Source organism: Ranitomeya variabilis, chromosome 3 (assembly GCF_051348905.1).
Source record: "Ranitomeya variabilis isolate aRanVar5 chromosome 3, aRanVar5.hap1, whole genome shotgun sequence".
In the NCBI taxonomy this organism is placed as follows: domain Eukaryota; kingdom Metazoa; phylum Chordata; class Amphibia; order Anura; family Dendrobatidae; genus Ranitomeya; species Ranitomeya variabilis.
In genome coordinates, this window is record NC_135234.1 from 768,513,955 (window position 1) to 768,530,774 (window position 16,820).

General features: G+C 47.6%; 1 protein-coding gene across 1 annotated transcript in view; it reads right to left on the bottom strand.

Annotated features, from left to right (window-relative positions):
• Window positions 1-16,820, bottom strand: part of LOC143817819 (piwi-like protein 1) — a gene marked incomplete at its 5' end in the record, with an annotated part of 92,700 nt that overhangs the window by 41,258 nt on the left and 34,622 nt on the right. The window contains one exon of the mRNA XM_077299284.1: window positions 15,460-15,571. Coding sequence (XP_077155399.1) covers window positions 15,460-15,571 — 112 coding nt within the window. The remainder of the gene's footprint in view (window positions 1-15,459; window positions 15,572-16,820) is intronic.

Consider the following 16,820-nt stretch of genomic DNA (forward strand, 5'->3'; position numbering starts at 1 on the left):
GCAGCTGGGACTTCCAGCTTCCAGGACAGACTACCCCCACCTGTGGCACGCACAGAAAGGAGGTATTGACAAGCTTAGGAAGATGACAGTCCATTGAGGCAGAAGGCCAGTTGACCAGAGGGTCACAACCTGGCTTCTCCGAAAATCTCCATTGAGCCAGGTGACTGGTGGGTCCCATTACTTGCTTTCATAAACGTATCCATGGAGCTCAGGTGACCGGTGGGTCCAAATCCTGACTAACCCAAACGTATCCATGGTTCAGCGATAGTGAATGGAGCAGATCTGCATTCTTTCAGCGGGGGCCGGGGTCCTCTAAGCTGACATCCAGAAGAATGTCAAATCTGTGTCCCTCGTGATGGAGCCATGATGTCCTGGCTGCTGTCCTGTAGAGAGTTTCTGGTTCTTCGGATCTCTTGGCTGTCTGGATGTATATCTGTTTACGAAGATATATCTTATAGAGGCGCTTATGTCCTCTTTATAGTTAACAACTGTCCTTCAAACATCCAGAGGTAAAGGGGAAGAATGGTGACATGGTCAACTCGCATTGTTTAATTATTTCATCTATTTGCACAGTTTTTCCTCCTGTTTTGCAAGTCAACAAGCCAGCTGGCCTGGACAATGTGTAATCAACATTTCAGCAAACATTATTGTTCAATTATTATGCGCCTATAGTTGCCCAGGATAACAGCACAATACGTTACATCAAGTTTCAACTTACAAGTCAGTATTACAGGATAATGTTACCAAAAGTCTGTTTTATTGACGAACCAGAAAGAAAAATTCAAAAGTCAACATGTAGATAACAGTCAGTGACTCCTGGCTAACTGAAAATAGGGATTTTTGTGTACTCACCGTAAAATCCTTTTCTCCGAGCCAATCATTGGGGTACACAGACCATGGGTGTTATGCTGCTGCCACTAGGAGGACACCAAGTTGAAACAAAAAGTTAGCTCCTCCTCTGCAATACACACCCTCCTGCTGGCTCCCAGAGAACCAGTTCGGTGCAAAAGCAGTAGGAGGTCATAAACTTCATATCAGATTAAAGAAAAACCAAGCGCAATCCAAAAGATTAACAGGGTGGGTGCTGTGTCCCCCAATGATTGGCTCGGAGAAAGATTTTACGGTTAGTACACAAAAATCCCTATTTCCCCTACGCCTCATTGGGGGACACAGACCATGGGATGCATGTAGGATAGCTGCGGAGACACCATCACGTGTTTATCAACGCAAGCAGTGAATAGCCAGACCTTTCCCCGGGAAGGAACAACCACGGGAAGGGCAGCATCCAATAAAGGAAAACATCCAATACAGGAAAACCACCTATGCCAAGCATGGTATCCATCCACAGACAGCTGTTTCGGGGTGTTTGCCCCTCATCAGTGTGGAGTAGGAATCGGGCTATTAGGAGCAGTGCCTAGTAAAAGGCTGTAAAGGCACAGATGATTATAGCTTTTCTGCTATATCGCGCTGAAGTAAAATATTATATATATATATATATATATATATATATATATATATATATATATATATATATATATATATATATATATATATATATATATATATATATATATATATATATATATATATATATATATATATATATATATACACACACACACACACGAAACCCGACTTTGGAGTGAAGATCGCCGACCCGATCCCGGGAGGCCGCTGTCACACTTCTCAGTATGCGTTTCAAAAACGCAAACGCAGGAAAAAACGCATGTAAACGCGTCAAAACGCCGCGGTTTTTTTTACCGCATGAGAAAACGCATGCGTCTAAAAAACGCAGCATTTGCACGCGTTTACATGCGTTTTTTTCACCACCTGCGTTTGCGTTTTTAAACGCAAATGTGAAACTAGCCTTACAGATTGGAAGTAATTCTGCGCTGGAATAAAACAGATAAGGACAAGATCTGGCCTTTGAGAGAGGGAGGGAAAGAGAGAGAAAAAAAAAAAGCTGAGCGCCAAATCTGATTCCAGACCAGTCTGGAGAATTTCCCAAATTGGAGGGAACAGAGAAGACATGAGGACGTCCTGACAAAAAACGGCCGCTGGCAGAGCAGATTTAGATGATCCGGCCGTCGCCATAGGACATCGACGACTATCTGCACTCAATCTGCATATCACGCCAAGTGTGTCCTAACCTGGGCGATCAGGTAGACCTGAGCAGAGGGGATTCCAGTAATCCTTAAGACTCTCGGAAGTAAATTAAAGCGGGAAAAAAAAGCACGTGCTGAAGATGAAGCCGCGGAGAGACTCGTGTATGCTCCTTGATGGTCTATAGATCCCAAGACCGAGCTCTGAAGTGGAATACCTTGGCGCGCAATCTTGAAGCCATCCGATCCACGCCCGGAGTCCTTAAATGAATACATTTCTGTCGAAAGGCCTTCCATTGTCCCAAGGCGAGACCTTGAAAGCTACGAAAAAACTGCCGCCTGGGATATGGACTGCTGAAATTACTGAGCGGTTCCTATCTGCCCATTGGGCAATATGGGCTACCTCATGCATGGCCACCCTGCTGTGGGTAACCCCTTTAATGACTGATACATGCAACAGCTGTGGCTTTATCGGATAGAATTCGGATGGGGTGACTCGGCAGGAGATATTGGAACTGTTGCAGGGCTATCCTGATTGCTAGGATTTCCCAGACATTAATCGGAAGGCTCGACTCCCGAGTTGATCAGCGCCCCTGAGCCATGAGGTGCCTAAGACTACTCCCCAGTCAAGGAGACTGACATCGGTAGACACCACTAGCCATTAAACCGGGAGAAAATATTTCCTCTGGAAGAGAGAAGGCCTCAATGTCCATCACCCGAGAGGCTGCCTGATCCGCCGGAGCATGCAGCATCGGTGATCAAGGAAGAAAACAGGTTCATGCTGCAGGGGACGGAGAGTCAGCTGAACGAAAAAGACCATTTCCATTGCTGTCACCATTTTGCCCCAGTGGCGTCACAGCAAACCAGATAGAATGATGGAGTGAGTAGTTAAGTGCGTGGGCTCTGTGTTAGAAAAGGCTCTGACTTTGTGTTGAGGGGGAATCACTAACCCTCGGAGGCATCCAGGGTCATTCCTTAAAAGGATATCCACTGGGCTGGAACGAGGGGAGCCTGTATACATTTATCCACGAGCTCAGGGGAGGAAGAGTATCGCCAGAGATGCAAAGACCCCTGATGAGAAGGTCGTCTGAGTAGGGCAGAAAGATCATGCCTCGAAGGTCATGACGGCTGTCATGTCCATCTTGCACTCTCGAGAGCACGATGTGAACTGAAAATGCTGTTTGGGAATGGCGAAGCACAGGATTGTTTAGAGAGGGGAAATTCGAACATGTAGGAAAAAACATCCCGTTGTCGATGGATGTTAGACGCGTCCCTCTTATCGACGAGTGACCATGATCCTTTGGTAGGATCTGATGCCAAGACTTCAGATTGCAAGACTGTAGTACTAACCACTGAAACAACGTGCTGCATTAGAGATGGATGAATTATCCCAGTCAGGCTGGTGAAGACCCTGACTGATAGAGGAAGGATAATGAAGGGATTGTATCGCTGTGGTCAGTGATGCCATGGTCTGCGTCAGCGACAAAGACCACACTGGGGGAGGGGGGAAGTATAGTGTAGTCTAGATTCCAGCCTCAGTAAAATGAGGCTGCAAGACAGAATACCCCATGACCTGTTAATCTCATGAATCCTTTGCAGGAATAAACAACCGTGCCTCAGGGTTAGAGCACTTACCCAGGGCTGTTGCCCAATGGTGCTGCAGGTCTGATAAACTAAGGTGGGATTTTGATCCGAGGACCCCATACAGCCAAAGTACTGAGCGAACGTCAAACAGATTAGAGTAGAACACCTTGAGCCCCTCGTAAATCTATGGTGTCCGAAAAAGGATTTTTTTTTTTTTTTTTGCACACAGAGTCCGTTATCTATTCAATGAGCCATAAAAAAAAAGAAACACCTTCTGAACGTGATGGCATCCGCCGCGGATAGTGCAGCGCAGCTAGCCGCCTCCAAAAAGGCGACCAGGATACCATGGCTTTAGCTACCCCTGCCGCGGCATACGATGGATAGTGCTGAACCAGAGGTCTCAAAGACGGAGCGAGTCAGTCTCTGACAGTCTGTGGGTGATGATCCATCCGGCCAGGATAGGATTCTGAACACCGAAACGAATACTGGTGGGTTCACCGCAGGAGATTCAGCTCAATCTTTCCACAGATCAAAACAGGGGCGTACCACGCCTCAAGAGGGTGCTGACCCTTCAGACGTTTAACAGGTTGCTCTCAGCGCTGGTTAAGTATAACCCAGACCTCCGGGTGAATGGTAAACGCTGTTATGAGAGCGATTAGTCCTCTTGAAGGGCACTGTGTGTTCTGGGACAGAGCCGCAATCCTCGTCAACCTTTAGAGTCTGATTGATGGGCTCAATAAGAGAGTCCCTCATTTTCTGGAACTCTGGTGAGTGCAGATCCGGGAAACAATTCAAACTTAGTCTCGTTCTGCAAATCACTGGTGAGGGAGAGCGAGAAACAGAGCTCACGGACGCCAAGGCCCGAGATTGCTTGGGTAACTGTACCACGGATCCAATTTCTAGACGCTTGTACGGTTCTAGAATGCTTGGGGCCCCTGCTAGCCTATGACTCCAGTGTAGGAGAGGATCCAGTTATATCAGACCTGCTAAACGCTCCGATCCACAGAGGAATTAAATCTCTTTTGGCCAGACAAGCCACGGATTGCTTCATTGACGAAGCCCCTCAGGGGAACTAGGTACACTGGCATTGGGGCGATGGAGGGCTCCTGAACGCATTTGAGGTTTTGCAAGTTGGATAAAACTAATAGTCTTACTGGACCCTTTGGGAGCTTGGACCGTGACGTCATGGCGCCTTTAAGGAAACTGCATGCAGAGTCGTTTTAAACTGTCGCCCCTGTGAGTTGGCCCCAGAAATGCGTCCTCGCTGCCAGAGTAAGCCCCCCTGCCAGCGTCGCCGCAGACCGCCTGTCCAGTGCCACTGCTGGTCTAGGACCATGGTACAGGGAGAAAGGGGTCACCCTCAATCCGCCATCCTTTTAATAGGGAGGTAGAGAGGGACTTACACCTCGGACGAAGCCGGGGACTACATTTTTGCGACCAGCGCGTTACCTCAGGTGTTAAGCTGTCAGTTCCGGAGGATTCAGCTTACCCAGGTCCTGCTCTTGTGTCCCCAGAGAAGGTGTCGGTGTCCTCACGGCTCGCAGCGCTTCTGTCAGCGATGCTGTTACTGTCACCGCTGTCAGGAGGCCGGCTCCGTTCCTGAGGTGTAGAAAGATGGCCACCAAGAGCAGGAGGGGCGCCTCTCGTTTAGGACGAGAAGCGTCAGAAGTGTAGGTAGCGCCGGCTGCGGTGGGCGGAGCCATGAAAAACACGGCCTGGGCCGGCTAGAAGCTGGGGACTAAATTTGTGAAGCCTGCCAGAAATGAACGCCGCCCACAGCGCAAACAGATAGATGAATAAAGCGGTGTAAAACTCCGCTGGACGCCGTGACACCGCTCCCCCAGGGACCAGGACCCCGTCTATGCGACCAGATGGTGCCAGCCGCAGTCATTCTCACATTTTGAGGTGATGTAGCAGAGCTGGTGCAGATCTGTTGCATTGTGGCTGGTCTTTGGATTCTCCCCCCCCACCCCCATAGTCAGGGGGGTGGAGAGGGACTTTCTGCCTCCTTCCACCATCCGCTTTCAGTCAGTGGTGATGCAGAGGGGGCTGCACGGATGCCATAGTGGGCCCTCTGTTGTCCATGGAACAGGGCAGAATGTCCGGCATTAGGCCTGGCTCCAGGAGAGGATACATAGAGGCGACACTATGTGCTAGCCTTTTGCTGGTGTGGGGAGATCGGGACCGTGAAGGAACCGTCGCCCCTGAAGTGAGCTCAGGCACCCCACGTCGCAGGAGAAGGTACGGGGAGGAACTCTCCGCGTTCTCGCCTGTTGATTCGGGGGAGATCGGAGCCTTGAAAGGAACAGTCACCCCCTTCACTCCGTTAATTAAAAAATAAAAGTTTACAGAAAAGTAAAAATTAAATAAGAACGTTGGGGTTTGAACCAGACCCAAGTGCCTCCTACAGACACTAAGCAAGAACTGGTTCTCTGGGAGCCAGCAGGAGGGTGTATACTGCAGGGGAGGAGAGAACTCTGTTTCAACTTAGTGTCCTCCTAGTGGCAGCAGCATAACACCCACGGTCTGTGTCCCCCAATGAGGTGAAGGAGAAATAAAGGTCTGGTTAATTAAGATAAAATGTTGGGTCGTGACTCCTTTATTGGGAGACACAGGAAAGCATGGCTGTATGCTGCTGCCACTGGGTGGCTGACACTAGGCAGAAAAAAAGGCCAACTCCTCCCCATCAGGCTACACCCACCCAGAGAACTAACCAGTTTTGGTTAGTGTCCAAGGAAGTCAGACACGGGTCCATGTTCAGACCAGTCTCTACCATCTTTTGTTTTACTAACAGTTTCCCTTTTTCTTTCAGATACACCTTGTAACAGTGTGTAAATTCTCACAGTTTCCCAACTAGGGGACAGATAGAACAGTGTGGCGGCATCCACATCGTCCCCTCTCTAGTCTGAGAGGCGAGACCCTATTCCCCCTAACACTTCACAAGTGTCTCGGGGCGGCTCGTGGTGGAGTGTCCTGCCTTTCGGCCCCAGTGTCCCCCCCTAGCCTCCCTCCCATCATCCATGGTTGGCACCTTCTGGGACCATGACTGTGTGGGAGGGAAGACGTACCCATTCCAGCGACCCCCTCACCCAGGAATTCCTGATGCAGTCTTCAAAACAATGAAGTAGGAGTCGGGACCACATCTGGAACCAGTTACCTCTCCCTTCCAGTCACTTCATGGCGGCGAGGGCTCCACAGGACCAAAAGGAAAATGTTGATAAAAGATGTGGCACAGGCGCCCTACTGCTGGATAGCGCCCCAGTTTATTCCCGTCCCTTCTTGGCCTTTTTTTTCTTCTTTTTTTTTTCAAGATAGACACCCGTTTATTTTTGTCCGACAAAGCAATTTCCACATTTAGGCCCCAGCTTCAGCCTAGTTCCATTCTCCGATTAGGCCACGCAAGTTAGCCAGAGTGGCGGAAACTTCCTCGTTTCTTTTTTTTTTTTTTTCCCAGCTAATCACGGAAGTTTTTACTGTCTCTCCAGTGCGGGCTCACGACAATGGCCACAGAACATCTGTTTCCAACACCGTAGAGTTTATGGACATATCATTCCCATACCATAGAGACTACAGGACATGTCTCCCCAGGGAGTTTATGGGTTAAGTTTATGTCTCCCCTCACACTAAGACTATTAGTGTCTTTATGGAATTGGTCCTTGCATTGACTGCAGGAACCCAAACATGAAAGTCTCTCAGGAACCCCCCACCGCCAGGGATAACAGCGTACCCCCCTCCTCCAAGTAGGTTTCCTCCCGATCTCTCGTAGTAGAGACCTGACCAAGGTATCTTAGTCGTTGGCAGAGGTCTCCACACATCTGACTGATTAATCCTCCGTCCCTGCAGCTCTGATCATTTCCCTACAAGTTTCAGAAGCATGCAGTCATGACAGACCTCACATAGGCCCAGGAAGCGAGCACAATCCAGCTCCACGTCTGGATCCCCTCTGCTCCATCATCATCCATTTACAGGAACTGGAGGCTTTTTGCCAATAAGAGTGGGCAGCTTTACCATCTGAGAAAATAAAGAACCTCATCCACAACTACCACAAAAGACTTCAAGCTATCATTGATGTTAGAGGGGGCAACACACAGTAATAAGAAATGGGGTATGTGAACTTTTGGTCAGGGTCATTTGGATGTTTTGTGTTGTCATCATGATTTAAAAAGAGAAACCACAGTCTCACAGTAAATGGCTTCACCCAACCACTGACCATGAGTGGAGGAAAAGTTTTGGTGTCATCATTCATATTCTCTGAAAAAAGGCCAAGAAACACCGGATTACGTACCGGTAATGCTCTTTTATAGAGCCACGACAGCACCCACTGAGAGAGGGGATCCGCCCCCAGGAACAGGAAACCCTACGGAGAGATAAAAGGGGCAGTCCCCCTCGCTCCCACAGTTTGGGTTACAGAGATTGCGATGAACCGCCCACCAGTATTAGTAGGCAATTCTATATTATCATTTTATCTTAACTACTAATATTTACAAGAACCAATCACCCTTATCCGTGCTCATATGCAAACTAATATATAAGGGAGGGAAGTGAAGGGGTGCTGTCGTGGCTCTATAAAAGAGCATTACCGGTACGTAATCCGGTGTTTTCTCTTCGCCACGACAGCACCCACTGAGAGACTTTCAGAGATAGTTATTTGGGGGGGATTATCGTGTTAAGAACTGATCTACCGAAACACAGGTCAGTGGAGGCAGATAAATCTAGTCTATAGTGACTATAGAAGGTAGTAGGAGACGACCAGGTTGCGGCCTTACATATGAGTTCTATTGGAACCTCTGCTCGTTCAGCCCAAGATGATGCTACCGCCCGGGTGGAGTGTGCCTTTACAGTCTCAGGTGGATCTTCCCCTTTAGACGAATAGGCCAGGTATATCGCCTCCCGAATCCATCGGGATAATGTGCCTTTCGTAACACCAGCTCCTTTCCTTTGACCCTGGAAGGAAACAAAGAGCCCTGCTCTTCCTCCAGGGACTAGTCCTGTCTAGATAGGTTATCACAGCCCTTCTCACATCTAAAGTATGGTACTTCTCTTCTTCCTGATTTGTAGGGTTATTATAGAAGGTAGGAAGCAGAATTTCTTGAGATCTATGGAATTTAGTACACATTTTAGGCAAGTAGGAAGGGTCCGTCTTTAGGACAATCCTATCTGGCAATATTGACATAAATGGAGGATCTACTGATAGTGCTTGTATGTCACTGACCCTTCTTGCCGATACTAAGGCGACAAGAAGAGCAGTTTTGAGGGAGACATGTTTAATGTGAGCAGAATGTAGAGGCTCAAATGGGTGATCTGTTAAGGCTTCAAGGACCAGATTAACATCCCAAGGAGGTGAGTGGGGAATATGGACTGGTTCCGTTCTCTGGCAGGCTGAAATGAATCTGGATACCCACCTATCTCCCGCAACGTTGTGACTATACAAAGCCCCTAGCGCAGAAACTTGCACTCTTAAGGTGTTAACTGAAAGGCCTAAATCACGTCCTCTTTGGAGAAATTCAAGAATAAGAGACTGGAATTTCCTTTGACAGGGCTGAGGGATAGAGGCTTAAAAATTTTTTCCATACTTTTACATAGATCGATGTAGTGGATCTTTTCCTACTCAGCAATAGGGTATCAATTACTTTATCAGAGAAGCCCCTTAGTTTTAACAGCTGCCTCTCAAATCCCAGGCTGTCAACCGTAGACCCTTCACATGAGGGTGGTTGAAGGGCCCCTGGAAAAGCAGATCTTGATTCTCTGGGAGAATCCATGGATCCGAGATGGACATGGCTCTGAGCAGGGAAAACCATGGTCTCTTTGGCCAGAACGGGGCAATTAAGATTATATTCGCTCTGTCCTCGCTTATCTTCCTGATTACTGTTGGAAGAAGAATCATCGGGGGAAAGGCATATGCTTTCCGAAACGTCCACGGAATCTGGAGTGCGTCGAGGACATCGGGGTTGTCGGTTCGGAACATTGAGGCGAATGTTTTTACTTGCCTGTTGTCTCTTGTAGCAAAGAGATCTATGTCGGGTATTCCCCATTTTACAGTTATCATTTTGAATATCCAATGATTTAACACCCACTCCCCCTGATGGAGGGTATGACTGAGGAAGTCTGCTTTTGCATTGTCTATCCCTCGGACATGTAGTGCTGATAAGGACAGAAGATGATTTTCGGCTATAGTCAAGATGTTTTCGGTTATAGACATGAGAGTGCCTGATCTCGTTCCGCCTTGATGGTTGACGTAAGCCACTGATGTCATGTTGTCTGAGAGTACCCTGGTATGTGTTCCGTGCAACTGTGGGAGGAATTCACATAGGGCATGATAGATGGCTTTTAGTTCTTTTTGATTAGACGAGTCGTCCAATTCCGTAACCGACCACAGCCCCTGGACAACCTGGTCCCCCAAGTGTGCCCCCCAACCATGAGGGCTGGCATCTGTAAATATTATGTTTGAGGGTTTAACCTCCCAGGGAACCCCGCTAACTAGATGATCTGGTTGTAGCCACCAGGTTAGGGATTGGATTACGTCATTAGAAAGGGAAATTTTACCATCTAATCGCCCTTGTAATTTTATCTCCTCATGTAAAATTGTATACTGTAAGCACCTTGAGTGGAACTGGGCCCATGGAACCGCTGGGATACATGACGTGAAGGAGCCAAGTAAGGACATGCCTTCCCGGAGGGAGATTATAGGTTTATCTAGTATAGACTGGACTTTATTCCTAACTGTTATTTGTTTAGATTCCGGGAGAAAACATTTTTGACTTACGGAATCTAATATAATTCCCAAAAATACCTGCCGAGTTGTCGGGATCAGCCTAGATTTTTCCCAATTTATTAACCATCCTAAGTTCTGCAAGGATGAAATCATATGACATAATCTTTGCTGACATTGTGAGGGGGATCTTCCCACTACTAGAAGGTCGTCTAAGTATGGGATTATGAGGGTGTCTTTTAATCTTAGATAAGACATGACCTCTGACATTAGTTTAGTGAATACCCTTGGAGCAATTGATAGTCCGAAGGGCATTGCCGTATACTGAAAGTGCCGTATACATCCATTCAATACAACCGCTACGCGGAGAAACTGCTGATGTTCTTTAAAGATTGGTAGATGGTAATACGCATCTTTCAAGTCCAGAACCGCCATAAAGCAATGGGGAAACAGGAGTTTTACGGTGGATCGAATAGATTCCATTTTAAAGATCTGATTTTCTAAGAAGGTGTTCAGTTTTTTAAGATTTATGATGGTTCTGAATGATCCATCAGGTTTTGTAATCAAAAATAGCGGGGAATAGAACCCTTTCCCCTCCTGAAGAAATGGAACCTCCACCAAAACTCCTTTGGATAGAAGATTCATTACTTCTTGCTGTAATGCCTCCTGTTGGGACTGTGACTTTAAAGAAGTCAATAGAAATGAGTCCGAAGGGACTCGGGCAAATTTTAACTTTAAGCCAGAGGTGACGAGACTATTCGCCCAAACGTTCGATGTTATTCTTCTCCATTGGTTTGAGAAGGAGGATAATCTACCTCCCACAGGTAGATCTGCTCTAACGGGGCTTGTCTTCAGTTTTAAAAGGGCGCTTCCCAAAGAATGCACCCCTTTGTTTGGTGTCTCTAGGGGTCCAGCGATCTTGGTTTTTAAAATCTTTTCTTTTACTAAATATGGGCTTCCGGAACGCTTTCCTATAGAATGGAAGGTAATTATTATTAGGGAAGCCCTTCTTTCTTTCTCCCGCTTTAGTTAAGATTTCGTCCAGTTTGGTACCAAACAGGTACTCACCCTGACATGGGAGGCCACATAATTTGGACTTCGTCTGGGGATCGCCTTTCCAGCCCTTAAGCCATAGGGCTCTACGTGCCGCATTTGTGAGACCTGCCGATTTGGCCGCCAAACGTATAGAGTCGGCAGATGAATCTGCCAGAAAAGCTGTAGCCCCTCTAATTAAGGGTATAGAGGACAACAGTTTGTCTCTAGAAAGACCACTTTTAAGTCCTTCCTCTAAGTCACTCAGCCAGACCAACATGGACCTAGCGGTGCATGTAGCAGAGATAGATGGCCTAAAGGCTCCCGTACACGACTCCCAGGCTCTTTTTAATAGTGAGTCGGCTTTACGGTCTAACGGGTCCTGTAATGAGCCTGAATCCTCCACAGGCAGCAAAGATTTTTTGGATGTGGATGCTACCGCAGCGTCCACTTTTGGCGCTTTTGTCCATGTCGAAAACTCTTCATCATTGAAGGGATACCGTCTTTTTGAGGATGGAGGCAATCCTCTTTGGCCCTGGCTTTCCCACTCTTTTTTGACTAAAGATTTTATCGCTGCTATCACCGGAAAAGAGGGCCTTTTCTTTTCTGATAGACCGGCAAACATAATATCCTGCTGTGTCTTAGGGACTTTAGAATCCTCAATGCCCATGGTATTACAAGCGGACCTGACAAAGTTGTCAATACTATCAGTGGGAAAGCACGTATCCTGTTCCTCATCTGAGGAGACATATTCGTGGGACAGGTCAGAGTCCGCTTTCTCCCTATCCGAAGATGGGTCAGATATAGGGGATTCATATCCTCTTTTACTTTTGGCACGCGGTTCTTTATCAGAACCCTGTAAGGCTTGTAACTCTTGTCTAATCATGAGTCTGATGTCCTCTGATTTAATTGAGGCTTCCTCCCGCAAGGTAGACGCAATACATGATTTACAAAGTCTCTTTTTGTAACTATCCGGGAGGGGCTGGAGACATAACGCACACTGTTTGTGCTTCGTTTTTTCAGTTTTCTTTCCCTAGGTCATAGAAGGAAAGGGAACACCAGTCAGCCTATGAGGGTAGATGCACACTCACCCCAGTGAAGCTTTTACGGTACCGATTGACGAGGAGATTTAGGTGGAGAACCGGCTTTTTTCCTGGAGGATCCGCTCTGTTTAGAGCGACTGCTGCTGCCCCGTGTACGTGGGGTAGATGCGGTGTCTTCTACAGAAAGCATCGCAGGGTTCTGCGATGAATCCATTGTGGACACCGGGTGCTTGTGCCGGCGTCCTTTTACATGGGGGCCGCCATCTTCTTCCGGTTGAACCCGGAAGTGCTAATCACTTCCGGGTCGCGGCCATACTGTATGCACCACCTCCTCCCTCACCCCGGAGTTTACTTCTGGACTCCCGGGGAAATAGTGGAGCTCCACGCTGCATGAGCGCTCACCAAAGCGCAGCGCTTACTTCACCCCGGCGCTTGGTCCTGCAGACTGTCCGGGTGGATTTCCATGAGCCAGGAACCCCTGCAGTTCTGGCCTCATGGTGTCTGCCAGCAGAGGGGGGAAGCTGAGAAGAGGACCCCCGACGCTGCATCCAGCTCTGGAGCCCTTGCCGTCCTCACAGGTAAACTGCGCAAGCGGCATCCAGGCTAGGCATCCTCTTCTCCATGGATTCCCATAGGAACAGGAAACCAAACTGTGGGAGCGAGGGGGACCGCCCCTTTTATCTCTCCGTAGGGTTTCCTGTTCCTAGGGGCGGATTCCCCTCTCTCAGTGGGTGCTGTCGTGGCGAAGAGAAAATAAAAAATTCTGCTGGTGTGCAAACTTCTGAGCACAACTGTATCACTGGTTTCACATTCCTGCATTCAGGTATTCGCCTTTTTCCATCCTTCCAGGGCCGTCACCTATCTCGTACTGTGACGGACCGACTGTTTCCATATGCCTCAAGATGAAGCATCTGATGCCGCAGCCTGGGCCCACCATACTAGGCAAGGACCTCATTAAGGCTGTGTCTCTTGATGAATCTCATTCGCCGAGAGAACTTTGCCTATCAGGACGTGAGAGCCCGTCCTTAAGCTGGTTCTTTTCTGCTTACAACGTGACCAGTAGTTTCCATCTCCAGAGACAGGGAAGGATCTTCTCTTCAGAGCCTTCCCTTCAGACGAGCGGTTGTTACTACTCCCTTGTAGATGTTATCACGCCTATTTCACCTGTGTGTGGAATTTTACCATGGAAAGACCTTGGCGAAGAGTCTTCGGTCCTTCTAGTGATATTGTCTCTTCGGTGTCCATCTCCCTGCCTCTTCCCCTCTTCTTCAGCGTGTTCACCAAATTCAGTTGACATTGAAACAACTCTTGCCTTTCATTGCAAGGAACACGATGGTCCGTCCCCAGATCGTACCCTAGTTTCTCCCCCCTTGGGCGAAGCAAATCTGACCGGGAGGAGCCAATACCTTTGCCTATCGGTGGTAGGCTGTGTCCATGGATACTTTTACTCAGCTAGCAGAGCTGTATACAAGGAGCTTACAGCCCAGGGACACTTTTAAAGACCAAGAATCTTCCCTTCGACCAACCCTTCGAAGTTCAGGGTCCACCTTATCTGCACGAGCCGTGACTTATATCCAGAGCGGAACACTGAACAAGACAATCTGGTGTTCTTTGAACTGAACTCAATGTTCCTTTTCTCAGTCCTGCTCATCTCATGGGCCCTTCTTCATCCTCCAGATTTCTCAGCCCCTTAGTTTGCGTCAGGACACAGAGGCAGCAGACTATAAGGCCGCTGGGTCTCTCCAACCAGGGTGTTTAACTAAATCATAGCAAGGTGTCCACCGTTTTCCCACCAGGGCAGCACGGTGGGTCAGTGGACAGCACTGCAGCCTTGCAGCGCTGGGGTTCTGGATTCAATTCCACCAAGGACAACATCTGCAAGGAGTTTGTATGTTCTCTCCGGGTTTGCGTGGGTACCTCCGGGTTCCTCTCACATTCCAAAGACATACTGATAGGGAATTTAGATTGTGAGCCCCATCGGGGACAGCGATGATGTGTGCAAACTGTAAAGCGCTGCGGAATATGTTAGCGCTATATAAAAATAAAGATTATTATTATTATATGTCTGGTTGCAAAGGGTCCTGAGCCTGGTTGCACTCCTTCCTTGTAAAGCCGTTACCTCCCTTCCTTCTCTAGGCATTTCATACTTTTTTCCTCCCATCGTCTATTTTCAATCAGGATCTTGCCAGGAACCGAGTGAGGTAAAGACCTATTCCACTTAGGATCACAACAGTGGGAGTTTCATGGGCTGTTGGGTCACTTCCTCGTCTTCAGTCCACACCTTCTCCTAGTGCTACACGGTTCTCGTCTATTCTTTAGCGTTCACAAATCTGGATTAGGGACGTCCCTCCTGCAGCAGTGGACCAACCTTACATTTTTGAGTACCTGTCTCTTCCCCACACTAAGGACTGCTTTATGATGTCCTATGGTTTACGGTGTCCCCCAATGAAGCGATGGAGAAAAGAAGATTTTGGGTACCTTCCGTAAAATCTTTTTCTCTGAGCCTTCATTGGGGGACACGACACCCGCTCCCTGTTTGAGCCATTGTAGGTTCAATTTAGGGTAATCTACTTTAACCCCTTTCCCACAGTTTTCTCCCATACTGGTTGGTTCTCTCCCAGCTGGTGGCTATATACTGCTGGGGAGGAGTAAGCTTGATTCTGCATAGTGTCAGCAGCTTACACTCATGGTTTCCTGTGTCCCCAAAAGAAGGTTCCGAGAAACAGATTTTACGGCAAGTATCCAAAATCTTTCTTTGTACACAGTCGCTACGGGAGCTGAAAACAGCAAATCGTTGTTGGTGTCAGGTGTCCACCAACTCCAAGGATAAATCAGCAATACGAGTTGTGGACAATCCAAGGTTTGTTTTTTTTACAGAATTTTTTTCTCAATTGTATTTAACAACGAAATTAAAAAAGAAAAACAAAACAGGTTTCCTGAGGTTTCGCACTCAAGGCTCCCAGTTCTCATTATTTCCAGCAGGTCTTACGTTCTTATAGTAGTCCACAAAGCTGATCTCGCTTCCGTCTGCCTTCTTGAAGGTGGACGCAGGAGTCATGTTCCAGGCGATCTCATCTATACGGTAGGTTTTATTGTTGTACCTGCACAAAAAGCAGCGTTGATCAGTGAAATTAAAAATTCAGTACAGAGTAAGTGATCAAACAAATCGCAATTTCACGCTCTTTAGGAGAAAAAAAAAAAAAAAAAATTGTATATAAAATATTAAAAATATTCTAAAAAAAAAAAAAAAAAAATTCTAATATGATCACGTTTTCCTAGGTCAAAAATACAGAATTTAAAAAAAATAAAATAAGATCAAAAAAAAAAAAAAAAATGATTTAAAGGGCCACTGTCACCCCCCTCCAGCCGTTATAAACTAAAAGAGCCACCTTGTGCAGCAGTAATGCTGCGTTTTAACAAGGTGGCTCTTTTAGTTTTAGGTTCAAGTATACCCCAAATAAAGCGTTTTTATACTTAGCCACAATTCCTGTCTCTAGCCAGGTAGGCGGGTCCTCACTCCCCAGCTTGACCAGCTCCTCTGCTGTCACTCCAATCTTCCTGCGCTTTTGGCGCCACCCCCTCAGCGCTGTTATTGGTTCAAAACCGGTGCCTGCCCAGTGTACTGCTGTGCTGCGCAGACGCAGTAAGCTCTGGCCGTCTGACGGTCCAGCCAGGCTTGCACACTGTGCCTGCGCGGGCATTGCGGCCAGCCACCTTTGGAATCCCCGCCCCGCACTGTGAATAATGCATAACACAGTGCGGGGCTGGGATTCCAAAGGTGGCTGGCCGCAATGCCCGCGCAGGCGCAGTGTGCAAGTCTGGCTGGAACGTCAGACGGCCAGAGCTTACTGCGTCTGCGCAGCACAGCAGTACACTGGGCAGGCGCCGGTTTTGAACCGATAACAGTGCTGAGGGGGTGGCGCCGAAAGCGCAGGAAGATTGGAGTGACGGCAGAGGAGCTGGTCAAGCTGGGGAGTGAGGACCCGCCTACCTGGCTAGAGACAGGAATTGTGGCTAAGTATAAAAACGCTTTATTTGGGGTATACTTGAACCTAAAACTAAAAGAGCCACCTTGTTAGAATGCAGCATTAATGCTGCACAAGGTGGCTCTTTTAGTTTATAACGGCTGGAGGGGGGTGACAGTGGCCCTTTAACGCTGTAAAGTAAAAGAAAATAATGGCAGAACTGCTGATTTTTAGTAGATCCAAGGTTCCTAAAAATACAATATGTGAAGAAACCATTGTATGTACCTCAAAGTGGCATTGACAAAAACTACAGCTCGCCACACAAAAAAGGAGATTTTTTGTGTACTCACCGTAAAATCTTTTTCTCCGAGCCAATCATTGGGGG